At 42.0% G+C, this 13,608-nt stretch overlaps 1 protein-coding gene across 1 annotated transcript; it reads right to left on the reverse strand.

Annotated features, from left to right (window-relative positions):
• Window positions 1-229: 229 nt before the first annotated feature.
• On the reverse strand, window positions 230-13,059 carry LOC116884741 (trafficking protein particle complex subunit 8-like). Its single transcript, XM_032885959.1, has 2 exons — window positions 12,548-13,059; window positions 230-787 (listed from the first exon to the last, which is right to left on the reverse strand). The coding sequence occupies exons 1-2, from the start codon at window positions 12,702-12,704 to the stop codon at window positions 585-587; spliced, it is 360 nt and encodes a 119-aa protein (XP_032741850.1). The 5' UTR covers window positions 12,705-13,059; the 3' UTR covers window positions 230-584.
• Between the last annotated feature and the right edge of the window lie 549 nt (window positions 13,060-13,608).

Below are 13,608 nucleotides of genomic sequence, written 5' to 3' on the forward strand. Positions count from 1 at the left end.
CTCCTCATGGGGTTGGGGATTTAGCTCATGGTAGGGCGCTTGCCTAGCAAGCACAAGGCCTAGGTTGGTCCCCAGCTCAAAAAAAAAAAAAAAAAAAAAAATTCTCCTCATGTATTTTTAATAAGTAAAGACTTTTGGACACTGAAAGAGAATCACATCAAAGATTAACTCATTCTATATATTAATGTAATATTTTATAAGTCTTATCATGAAAACATTTACTAAATTATCTAAACCAGTGTAAGATATCTAAACTATGTATTTACATATATTTTATAAACATTTCCACTTAATTCCAAGCAAGATTAAAAGTTTATCATGTTTTTCATTTAATAATCAAGTCATACAAAAAATCATACTCCTGTGATCTGGTATTAGTTTTATCATGGAACATTGATTACCCTAGGCTACTTACATGGGTGCTAGAATAAAACAGAAGTTCCTGGGAGAGCCTTTCAGAACTGCTCTGTAGGCCCAGCTCTAACACTGTGTAAACACTGAAGTACATGGTTGAAAAGTTTCTAAGACAAAGAGATTTATTCTCCTAACAAAAGAAATTTTCACTTAAAAAATAGTAACACTTATTACTTACCACTGATATTAAGGTCATAATCTCCTGCTGTAATCACATTAGCGACTAATCCTTCTGCAGGCTGGCTGCCAGAAACAACATCATTCAAAAGCTTCCCAATGGCTCCCGGCTGAGGTGGCTGGGTGACAATGTTGCTTACTGCTATCTTCAAATTTTTAATTATATGCAGTTGATTATTAGGATCTCTCATGTGAACTTTTTTTAAAAAAAAGAGAGAAGAAAGAAAATTTAAATTAACTTGGTAAAATGCATCCTAAACCAAAATTGGTTTAACTGTTTTCAAACACAAAAGAAACTCAAATCAAATAAAAAAAAAAAAAAGAAAAAGAATATTCTTCCAAAATATAACTGGTTACATTTTCTCTTACAAACCAAAAGAAATAACTATTAATCATAAACTGCCTTCCTCTTTAGCCAGCCATAGTGGCACATACCTCTAATCCCAGCACCTGAAAGGTAGAAGTAGGAGGACCAGGAGTTCGGGGCCAGCCTGGGCTACATGAGGCTGTCTCAAAAGGGGGGGGGGGCGACTTACCTCTCACACAATACTACTGGTCATGATTTCCCCATAGGTCCTGTTTCCCCTACATTTAGATTTGTCCAAAATGAGGCAATGTTTCAACAAAAAAATAAAAATAAAAACAATAAAATATCAAAATAGCATATGTTGTGAATATTTGTCTCATTTTGTAATCTGGGCTGGCTTTGAACTTATAGCCAGGCATGCCTCTGGCCTGAGCTGCTTTAGTGCTTGAGTAACAGGTATGAGACACCAGAGACATGGTGGTGGAAACAAGAGAATACTGGGACACTCACAGGCCAGCTAGCATGGCACATGCAGGGGTGAACAAGGAAAACCTAGTTCACACAAGGTGAAGGACAAGGACAGATACCCAGATTCTCCCCTGCCCTGCAAACACAAACACATACACACACATACCATGAACACACATATTTACACACACAAAGATTTAGAAAGATAACAAGTTTTACATTTTCTAGTTGAATAATGGAAATGTATTTGTTGTATTCCCTGTATTGATCTGATAGTTTCCTCATTTAAATATATAGACCTCCCTCAATAATTAAAACTTCCCGGGGGCTGGAGAAATGGCTCAGTGGTTAAGAGCACTGACTGTTCTTCCAGAGGTCCTGAGTTCAATTCCCAGCAACCACATGGTGGCTCACAACCATCTGTAATGGGATCTGATGCTCTCTTCTGGTGTGTGCATTCAATAAACTGTTCTTGTTAAAAAAAAAACAAAAAAACAAAAAAACTTCCCAACTATATAATTATGACACCGAGAGGGAAAAGGAAGAGGAGAAACAGGAAGGAAGAGAGAATTGCCGGAGTGCTATAACACACCTTTGATACCTTTAGGAACATACTTTACACGTATTCTCTTTAAGGTTGTTCCATAACTGTCAAATGCTACATCAATGTTATAGTAGTTGTCGGTAATTTCAATCTGACAGGCTCTAGAGTCATCAGGAAGCAAACCTGAGTATACCTGACTAGATAGATTCGGGGAAGTAAGGGGACCCTCCCTGAATGTGGACTGACTTACATCACATGGGCTCAAGTCCTAAGCTGAATAAAAAAGACAAAGTGAGCTGAACACCCACATTCACTCATCTCTCTGGTGACTGTGAATGTGAGGTAAGCAGCCAGCCTCCTGTTCTGCTGCAGTGTCCTCCCCTAGTAGAGTACACCCTCAGACTGTCAAACTGCCAAAAACACTTGCCCTTCTTTAAGATGTTTTAATCAGGTATTTTGTCACAGCAGTGAAGAAAGTAACTAATATGAAACTGACAGCAGAAGTAGAATTTGTGATAAATCTGACCATGATTGTTAGGTCTTTGAGACTCTTCACAAGAAGAATGTCACAGGGCTTAGAACTCTGGCCTTTAAAGCCTTACAATGTTGTAAAAGGAGTTTAACAGGCCATTCTGGTAGGAATTTGGAAAATCAGATAACCAAGAAAAACATGAGGTTTCACAAGGAAGAAAGACTCCACAGGAACTAAGGTAGAAGTCATTCCTGCTGTATTCTGACAAAGAAACTGTCTGCATCTTCCTATGGCCTGAGAGCTTCGGTGAGGCCAAATTCAAAGGTAATGAATGACTTTGATTGGCTGAGAACATTAAGCCGGACAGCATCCAGACTGTGTCTTGTTAACTACTCACTGCTTACAAGTGATAAAAACGTGTGCCATTTGTTCAAAAAAGGGATTTAAAGCTGAAGACAAGGGGGGTCAGCAAGATGAGTCAGCAGGTAAAGGCATCTGCTGCCAAGCCTGAGACTAGAGTTGATCCCTGGATCACACATCTATATTGGAAGAAGAGAAAAACTTCCACAGGTCCCTCAGACCTCCATACAGGAACCTACACCTACACATACACATATACCTATACACACACACCCACACCCACACACACACACACCTACACACACCTACACACACACATCTACACACACACACCTACACACACCTACACACACATACCTACACACATACACCTACACACACACCTACACACACCTACACACACATACACACACTTACACACAATTTATAGTACAGAAAAGGGAAAAGGGAGAAAAAAAATAAAGGAAAACAGAACTGCCAGAGTATTGTGGTATATCTCTGCTATCTTTAGGAACAAATTTTGCACATATTTTCCTTAAAGTTGTTCCATAATTATCAAATACTATAAGCAGCTAAATATAGTGGGCCTTATATAGTACCATATTATTCTAATTATATATATTATATATTATATATATCATATATATGCATAAAACACATATTGGGTGTGTGTGTGTGTGTGTGTGTGTATGTGTATGTATGTATGTGTATATATATAAAAAGTGGCAGACAAGCCATGCTAGTGAGAAAGGAGATGTGGGGTTGGGGATTTAGCTCAGTGGTAGAGCACTTGCCTAGCAAGCACAAGGCCCTGGGTTCGGTCCTCAGCTTCAAAAAAAAAGGTAAGAGAAAGGAGATGTAATCATAAAGAAAGAAAGAGGAAGGAAGGAAGGGAGGGAGGGAGGGAGGGAGGGAGGGAGGGAGGGAAGAATGAATGAATGAATGAATGGTTACCACTCTACAGAAACCTATTTGAACGGAAATAGGAAAATTACCCAGAGAGCAGCTCCACTCTTTTAGTACTATACCTTGAAATAATCCAAATTTCCCTAAAGGAGTCTAAACAATGCTACTGAAGGGATGGCCTGCTCAAAAACAACTGGAGGAAAAATTATCTCCCTAGAGTCGTCTTGGAAGGGACAGAGAACAATTCAACTGTGGTCCAGGGGACCCAAGATACGCCTCAAGCTGGCAACACACACACTACTAGTTTTATAGGCATGGACGTTGCAAGCACCAAAAGGACATGGAAGGTTATGCCAAGGTTCTAAAATGCCCCCGAGGCAGGGCAGTATGTGGCAGGCTAAGAGAGCCTAAAAGAGCACTGTGAAAAACTTGGAAGGGAAAGCCTATGATGTACTGGGAGCTCCTCGATATCACAAAAAGGCCAGGGCAATGGTACATCTGCTAGGGAAAGCTCAGGAACACAGTGAAGCTGGTTTGAGAGACTACATGTGCTGCAGATAGCAGACCAGGAACGGTGGGGGTACACAAAAGACCTGGAGCACAGGCCCAGACACCCAACACAGAGCTTAAGATTTAATGCTTGCCTGCTGGGTTTCTGTCCTGCATTGGTTCAAACCATCCTTGCTATACTCTCATTCCCTGCTTTAGAAATGGGGGTGTTTATTTTGTGTCATCCCATACTGGAAGTATGTAATCTGTTGTTTTTATTTTTATTTTATTGTTTATGTGAATACATCACTAGTGTTTCAGAAGAAACTTTGCACTTAACTTCAGAATATTGTACTGTTACAAACTACAAGGGCTTCTGAATTTAGACTGAATGCATTTTACATTATGAAGTACCTATAGGGACAAATGACAGAAGGCTGTGGCTTCAAAGTGAGACACTGGGGGTTACAGAGACAACTCCATGGTTAGGAGCACTAGCTGTTCTTCTAGAGGACTTGAGTTCAAATCCCAGCATCCATGTGGAAACCCACAACCATCTGTAACTCCAGTCCCAGGGGATCAGACAACTCCATCTGACCTCAGAGGGGCTGCAACACCCATGTGTGGTGCATAGACAAACTTACAGGCAAGCAGTCAAAAAATAAAATAAAAATTAAAATAGTTTAAAGTGATATACTTGGGTATCATGTTGAGAAGGGACAGATATGCAGTAGTCAATAGTGACAATCAAACTGAAAGGATCTAGACTGATCTAGGATTGGTGGAATTTAGACTGGATTAATCCTTGTATATATATATGGCACTGTCCCACCCACAGGACAGATTGGTAAGCCTGTATCCTACTATTGCCATGCCTTCCCCACCAAGCTGAACTATACCCTCAACTGCTGATCAAAACAAACCCTTCTTCCTAGGTTGATTCTGTCACAACAGAATAGCAACAAGAAATGTTGAGATGGAATGCTTTAGGTTTCAGGTACGGGTGCCTCAAAAGGCTTAATCCCTGAATATCAAAAGGAAAAGAGGAAAGTTTACAACTAAAAGATATTTAACTTAAATTATTATGACAGTTGTAGCAAAAAAGAAAAGTATGGTGTACACATTTGCAATTCCACTGTGTGGGTAGAGGCAAGACGATCAGGAGTTCAAGGCCAGCCTGACCCATATGAGACCTTATCAGGGAGACCTTATCATGAAGAGGAGGAAGACAGAAGAGGAAAAGAATAAAAGGAAAAAGGAGGGAAAAGGAGGTGGGAAAAGGTAGGAAACGGAGAAAGAAGACAAATTAAAGAAGCTGCCTTTTACGCATTGATAAGTGGATATTTGCCCAAATGCTTTACCTAGATGCTTTACCCTAGATGCACAGAACACATGAAACTCAAGACGGATGATCAAAATGTGAATGCTTCACTCCTTCTTTAAAAGGGGAACAAGAATACCCTTGGCAGGGAATAGAGAGGCAAAGATTAAAACAGAGACAGAAGGAACACCCATTCAGAGCCTGCCCCACATGTGGCCCATACATATACAGCCACCCAATTAGACAAGATGGATGAAGCAAAGAAGTGCAGGCCGACAGGAACTGGATGTAGTTCTCTCCTGAGAGACACAGCCAGAATACAGCAAATACATAGTCGAATGCCAGCAGCAAACCACTGAACTGAGAACGGGACCCCCGTTGAAGGAATCAGAGAAAGGACTGGAAGGGCTTGAAGGGGCTCGAGACCCATGTGAACAACAATGCCAACCAACCAGAGCTTCCAGGGACTAAGCCACTACTCAAAGACTAGACATGGACTGACCCTGGGCTCCAACTGCATAGCAGCAATGAATAGCCTAGTAAGAGCACCAGTGGAAGGGGAAGCCCTTGGTCCTGTCAAGACTGAATTCCCAGTGAATGACTGTTGGGAGGAGGCGGCAATGGGGGAGGATGGGGAGGAACACCCATATAGAAGGGAAGGGGAGGGGTTAGGGGATGTTGGCCCAGAAACCGGGAAAAGGAATAACAATCGAAATGTAAATAAGAAATACTCAAGTTAATAAAGAAAGAAAAGAAAAAGAAAAAAAAAGCTGCCTTTTAAAGGTATTTCCTAGGCTTATCTGCCAAACTTCCCTAATTCACGTAGAAAATTATTCAAGATCTGTAGAATTACATTCTATTATTATCATTTAAATAAATTTAATAATTTAATTGTCATACAAATAAATTTAATCAATTTAAACACTTCCAAAACTGTGATTTAAAGTTAATGTTTAAAGTGAAATTTTCTTTAAATATGTCTAAAATGATACAAAAAATACATTTAAAATTATTAGAGAACTACCATTAAATGAACAGGAAGGAATGATTAAGTTGGAAATAGATGGTCAATACAAATCCCCGACTGAATGTTAGGGGACTCACTGCCATGTACTTTTTGGGTTGCTTTTCTTTTATGGTGGTGAGGGCTGAATGCAGGCTTTTATGCGAAGTAGACAAGCAGTCTGTAACTGAGTCACATCCCCAGCCCTGGTTTGTTTGGTTGGTTGGTTGGTTTTGTTTTGTTTTGTTTGGGGTGGGGTGCATTACTCCTTTATTTTTTATTGGAAATACATTTCATACAATATATTCTGATTATGGTTTCCTTCCTCCTACTCCTCCCAGTTTCTCCCCTCCCATACAAATCGATACTGTCTCTAGTTAGAAAGCATATAGGCAGCTAAGGAATAATAATAAACTACAATAAGATAATCAAAAAACAAATCCGAATATGACAAAACAACCAAACAGGAAAAAAGACAACAAAGACAAAAGAAAGCTAAAACAAACAACAAAAATAGCACGTGCGCACACACATGCATGCACACACACACACAGGCACACACATGACACAGAGACAAATACATTCTTACACCCAGGAATCCCATGAAAATTTTTCAAAAAATTGGAAGCCATAATATATATGCAAAGGACCTGCTAAGTTTTCTGGGGAAAAAGAAGCCCTGGCTGATCAGTATGAGACAAAGAACTTCCAAGGATGCTGGAGAGGACAGAGGCATGTAGCTATGCTTTACTGGTATATTAGTGCCAATATAGTGGTATATTGATTCTCTTCAGGGTTTAAAAACAAAGAACCTTAAATGGTTCCCTATCATCTAATATATATGCACATGAAGCCTAAACTCTATTTTCAAGGTCCTATACAAAAATAGTGCTCAAATTTCTTCTCGCAACTTTCGTTTCAGTATGATTTTAAACTGTTTTCTACTGAAACCTAAAGATAAGTCTACTAGAAATACTACTGAGCCAAGTTTGATCTCAGAACTCAGGACAAATCAAATACACCTGCAGGCTACAAATTAAAATCTAGTGTTGTTTGTTTAGATTCCCAGCACGTGTAGGGTGGCTAGCACCTGTGTGTATCTCCAGTTCCAGGGTATCCAAAACCCTCTTCTGATCTCTGCCAGCAACAAATGGGGCACAGAGACCAGGAAGAAATACTCACACTCATAAAATAAAAACAAAACTATTAAAAAATAAACTTTAACTTGATTTACTACTACTTGGATCCTGAAATTGTACTATCTAAAGTGGTATTCTCATGACTTACTGCCTAAGGAAAAAAACAAGCTTTAAAGATACACACACAGGGCTGGAGAGATGGCTCAGTGGTTAAGAGCATTGACTGCTCTTCCAGAGGTCCTGAGTTCAATTCCCAGCAACCACATGATGGCTCACAACCATCTGTAATGAGATCTGATGCCCTCTTCTGGTGTGTCTGAAGACAGCTACAGTGTACTTATATAATAAATAAATAAATCTTTAAAAAAAACACACACACACACACACACACACACACACACACACACACACACGAAAGAAAAATCCAAAGTTTTATTCATCATCAATAAGTTGGTGGGTGTTTCACCAACTTTTAAAATATACTTTCATTAGTTCTGAGAATTTCATACATGCAAACAATATATCTGATCACACCCACACCCGACCTCCCTTACCTCCTCCCAACGCCTTCACAGCTTCATGTTCTACCAATTTTTTTTATGCTGCCACTGTAATCTGTATCTTAATCACCTTTGAACTTTTTTTTCTTTTTTGAGTGATGATTCCCTATGTAATTCAAGCTGGCATCAAGCAGGAAGTCCTGATTCCTCCTCTAAAACAACAGGATTACAGACATGTGCCAGCTTAAGCTTTTTAAAAATTTATACGAACTCAGTATGAAACTTTATAAACTACAAACTCAATGACCTACCAAAATGGCCTTCTCAAGAATTCATACCTACCACTAGATGAAATCTAAAAGCCCCTTCCTAAATAAAATTCAAGCTTCTCTTCTCCTGGATTCTCCTCTGCATTCTGTACCCCAGAAGACAGTTTTCCTGACATTAACCACTAGACTACAATTTATACCTTCTGACCTAACTAACCACTTGATGCCAGTCTTAATTGCAACCACTGAAAACTGGGCATGCCACTACAGGGTTATCCTGATTGTGATGGTTACTCCATCTTGACTATAAAAGGAACTGTCTCTTGAAGGAAACTGAACTGTATAAAATGGGAAAGATAGCTCTAGTTTGCAACCTTCCCTGATTCCTGACCCCTGACTCGTCAGGCTCCTGCTGTCGTCACTCTCTCCCACAATGGACTATACTTTCGAGTGAGCTGACATGAACCCCTTCTCTCTTAGGCTGATTTTGGTCAGAGTGTCTTATCACAGGAACAACAAAAGACACGAAGACACCAATCTACCCTCGTTCCTTCCAGAGCCCTGAGTAAGCAGTGACTGCTTTTCCTATCAATCAATCATCTCACTGCACTCCTTTCTGGTCTTTCCCATGCTGCAGAGGGAAACGGAAGTAGTCAGACAGTTCACCCCATCACTGCGCTGTCCAATGAAGGGAACTGCCACACCACAGAAGACTGAGCCTCTAAAAAATGCACCTACTCACAGGAAAGGATATTGAAGTGAAAACACAAAATTTCAAAAACTTTGCAACAAAAAAAATGCAAAACTTCTCATTATAGCTTTTTGGGAGCTATCCCATTATTGGATATCTATTAAAACAAATCTGCCTAAACTTTAGAAATGCATGAGTTAAACAGCTTAGATTACTAGAACTCATCCCACCAGAGTGGGGAATCCCACCAAGTGGAAAAAAATGGTTAGTGCAAGAGGTCCCGAGTTCAATATTCAGCATCAAAAGAAAGGACATTTCCATTTGCTACTTTTTCCTTTATATATTTCATCATGCCTACCAAAAATTTTAACTATATTCATGAGCCCTGACATGGTGGCACATGCTTGTAATTCTAATGCTTAGAACATAAGTCAGAAAGATCAAGAGTTCAAGGCCAGCCTGGGTTACAAGAGACCTTGCTCTCTAGTATAAATAAGTAATTTTAAGCACTTTCAGGAGATTAGATGATCACAATATCTTGAATCACACTGTCTGTTTTTAAATCTTTCCTAGATATAAAACTGCAGATAAGCTATTATTTCTATACTTCTTTGTCCTCAATTTTAAAAGGACAATAACAGCTAAGTAGTGGTGCACACTTGTAGTCCTAGCACGTAGCAAGCTGGGTGGGAGAATCAGCATGGGCTAGAGGTCAGCCTCGGCTACATGCTGAGTTTACGCCCAGCCTGAGCAACATAACCAACTCTGCTCCAAAATAACAGCGATAACAGATGGTGAAACAATAAAGACTCCACGACTGAAAGGAAAGCTACAGGACACAACCTAAAGTATTAGCATTACAGCTTTTTCCTAACACAAGAAAGAGCACACACAAAGTCCAACTGACCTCATTTTAATCATTTAAGACTGTAGAGGGGCCAGGAATGTAGCTCAACAAGACAGCCCTTGCTTAGCATGTGGAGGACCCAGAATCTGACCCTCAGAAGAGGGAACAGGGGAAGGTTTAAGACTATAAACTAAAACCAAAACATAGTGATACACACCTGCAGCCCCAACACTCAGGAGGCCGAGGCAAGAGAATCTAACATTGAAGCTACATTGGGCTACAAAGAGAAATAGAAGTCAATCTGAGCTAATACTCAGACCTATGAACTCCATTCCCAAAAGAATAATTTCGAATGCATTTGCTGTTCATGGCAACTCTAGGGCAATGGTCTCTACCCCTCTGGGAATCACTTATCAGGCATTGTGTGTGTATCAAATATTCACATTATGATCCTAACAGTAGCCAAATTACAGTTTTGAAGTAGCAATAAATAATTTTAAGGCTGGGGTCACCACAACATGAGGAACTGTATTAACACTTCGAAGCAATAGGAAGATTGGGAACCACTGCTATAAAGCACAGGAAGGGTGTAACAGTGAATAAACTACAGGCTGAAGAGGTGGAGAGAACCCAAGAATTCTCGTGTTTGGATTAGCCGGGTGTAGTGCTATACGATTCCGGGGCTCTATCTCATCAGTCCATTTCCCTCCACCCGCAGACAGGTCTATCCGAGTTCAAAGCCACCCTGGTCTATTTAGTAGACCAGGACTACATAGACCTTGTCTCGAACAAACAAACAAGGTCTTTTTGCTTAGTTTTATGAGTATGTATATCTACACGTATGTAAGTACATCTGTGAACAGGGCTGTGCTAGACGACAGTGCTGAATCCCCCAGGACTGGAGTTATAGACACATATAAGCTGTCAAATGGGTGCTGGGAATGGAACTACAGTCCTCTGCAGGGCAGCCTGTGCTCGAACCACTGCACCATCTCTCTGCCCTCGGTATGGTTTTCTGGGTAGTTCCTTCCACCCTAACTACAAAGATAACTTGTAAGGCTCCAAAAGACTGTCTGAGGCACATAAACCTGTGAATCAACAATAAAGCACTATTTGACTGTGGATAAGCACTTTAACAAAATAAACACCACAGCCATTTAGCTAACAAGTTTGTCAAGAAAACCAGCCCTTCAGCATTAACAGAACTTAAATTTCAAAGAACTTCACCAGCTCTTTTTAGCTAGGTTTGGTTTGAAAGACAACAGTTAAACCATACTTGGAATATACTTAAGTAAAAGTTTTTAACTTTTAAAAATTGTCTCTTTCATATCTCTCTCTCTCTCTCTCTCTCTCTGTGTCTCTGTGTGTGTCTGTCTGTGTGTGTGTGTGTGTGTGTGTGTGTGTGTGTGTGTGTGTGTGTGTGTATGTTTTAGACTGGTCCCAGAATTAAAAGTTACAGAAAGTTCTGAGCCACTACACATGGATGCTGGAAATCAAAATTTGGTCTTCTGCAAGAGCTCTTAACCACTGGGCCATCTCTCTAACCCCTTGAATAAGACTATAAGTATAATTTAGTTTTTTCCTTAATAAAAAAAAAATCAAGGTCTGGAGAAAGAGCCAAGTGTGATGGCTCATATGCCTGTAATCTCAACACTCGAGAGGTTGAAACAGCAGTATTGCCTGGGGTTTGAGTTCCAGATCAGCCTGGCGTATAGTAAAACCCATCTTAACAATTAACAAAAACAAATAATAAAGCTGGTTAAGGCAAGTAATTATTAAATATAAATACGTTTCTTATGATTAACCATCAATATGAACAAAATATTTGCACTGTTCTAGCCGTATGTCTAAACGACTTAAACATCTACATTGTTAACTACAATTTATTCTTTTTTTTTAACTTTTAACTTTTTTCTTTTCTCTGTAGATAAGGTCTTATGTGCACCTGGCTGGCCTCGAACATGATACAGAGCCCAAGAAAGACTTAAACAACTTCTTGCCTCTCCCTCGGTGCTAGGATCACAGGTGTGCAAAGGTTATGTGGTGCTGAGAACCCAATCGATGGGCAAGCACTCCACCAAGTGAGCTACATCGCTGCTCCCATTCTTTATTATCCGTGTAGGACTTTTTGCTTGCTTTCTTGAGATTGGGCAAACTCCTGCATAGCTATTAACTTGTTTGAATGGTCAAAAGGAAAAAAGTAAATAGCCAAACAGAAGTTCAGAAAGAGGTGAACCTCAAGGCTAGACGAATGTCACGAACGACATAACTGAAAGTCCAATTTAATACTCGATCAGGGGGACATGACTGATCTTCACTCTTACACTCCGTTTCGGAAGCTGCATCTTTCTATTTTGTCTAGTAAGTGCCAAATCCTGTTCGGTGACTGCTAACAACAGTCTCGATTCCCTTGTGTCGGGGCTCAAGTTTATCTTCACGACTTAACGACCCGGTTCGTCCAAGGAAGAAAGCGCCTAGAAAACCCGGAGGTCAGGAGCGCGCTTTCTTGACAGACGCTCGCCGCCCCTCGTCCGGCCGCAGCCCCGGGCCGCCGCCCCTCTGTTCTCTACTTGCTCCCAACTTCCTTCTCTCGGCCACAACTTGGTTTCAGCCTGGTGAACGAGGAAGGACACCACGTACCTTCGGAAGTGAGGCGAGAGAAGGGCTTGAGCAGCTCGGCAAAGCTGAGGTGGTTGAGGCGAGTGAGCCGCTCGGCTTCGTCACTGCACAGCGCGGCGACGCAGGGAACGAAGGAGTCGGGGATGAGCTCCTGCACCGACTGCACGCACTGGGCCATGATCGCGGCCGGGCGCCCGGCCTCCGCCCCGCCTCGGAGCCGAGCTTGCCGCAGCCGCCGCCGCCTGCCCGGCCGGGCGCGGCCCCACTCCGGAGCCTGCAGCCGACTGCGAGTAGCCGCCGCTGCTTCGACCTTCGGGGCCTGAGCCCGTCCCTGCCTCCGCTCAGCGCTCTCCGAGGCTTTGCATCCCACCCTGGCAGGTGGGGACGCCGACCACCGCCGTTCAGTCCTCCCTTCGGCAAAGCCTTGGTCACTGTCCGACAGGAACCGCCATGTTGGGCCGAACCCTGACCCGCCGGCAGTACTATTCCCGGCAGGCCCTGCGAGCACGCCTCACGTGACTGTGTCAAAGAGGCGATAGGGGCGGGGCCGGAGCTGATGACTGGGAAACGGGGAGCGACGGAAGCCGGTTGGGGGATTGGAACCGGAAATACTGTGACGAGTGGATTCCCTGAGCTGGGCTGGAGTCCGGTCGTGGGAGGGTGGGCGTGGCTGAGCGGGGCGGCACTCTTCTTTTGGCTAGGTTTTCTGGCAGGTGCCCAGCAACTCTGTCTAGGTGTTGGCAAGCCATTCAGTCAAACCTGACCTTCTCGGTCCTCCCAAAGATCCTACCTGCCTGCAGTAAGCAACTTCGCGCTACTTTCTGACCTGTCGCTCCGCCTTTTCCTTGCGGGATTGCAAATGCGTGATAGAGAAGGGGTGTGGACAGAGAGTGCCTAGGCTTCCCTCCGCAGGTGCCCAGGACTGGCTGTGTATCCTCTGAATACCCTCATGCTTTTAGAAGCGGATTGCCAGTATATGCTCAACCACCGAGCAGGAAAGTGTGCTATTGAGGTTGCTTTAGTTCGTCGGGAGTATTAAAGGGAAACTGCATTTTTCTGGATCTCTGGGAAAAGATGTCCTC

The sequence above is a fragment of the Rattus rattus genome, chromosome 15, assembly GCF_011064425.1.
Source record: "Rattus rattus isolate New Zealand chromosome 15, Rrattus_CSIRO_v1, whole genome shotgun sequence".
Lineage (NCBI taxonomy): Eukaryota > Metazoa > Chordata > Mammalia > Rodentia > Muridae > Rattus > Rattus rattus.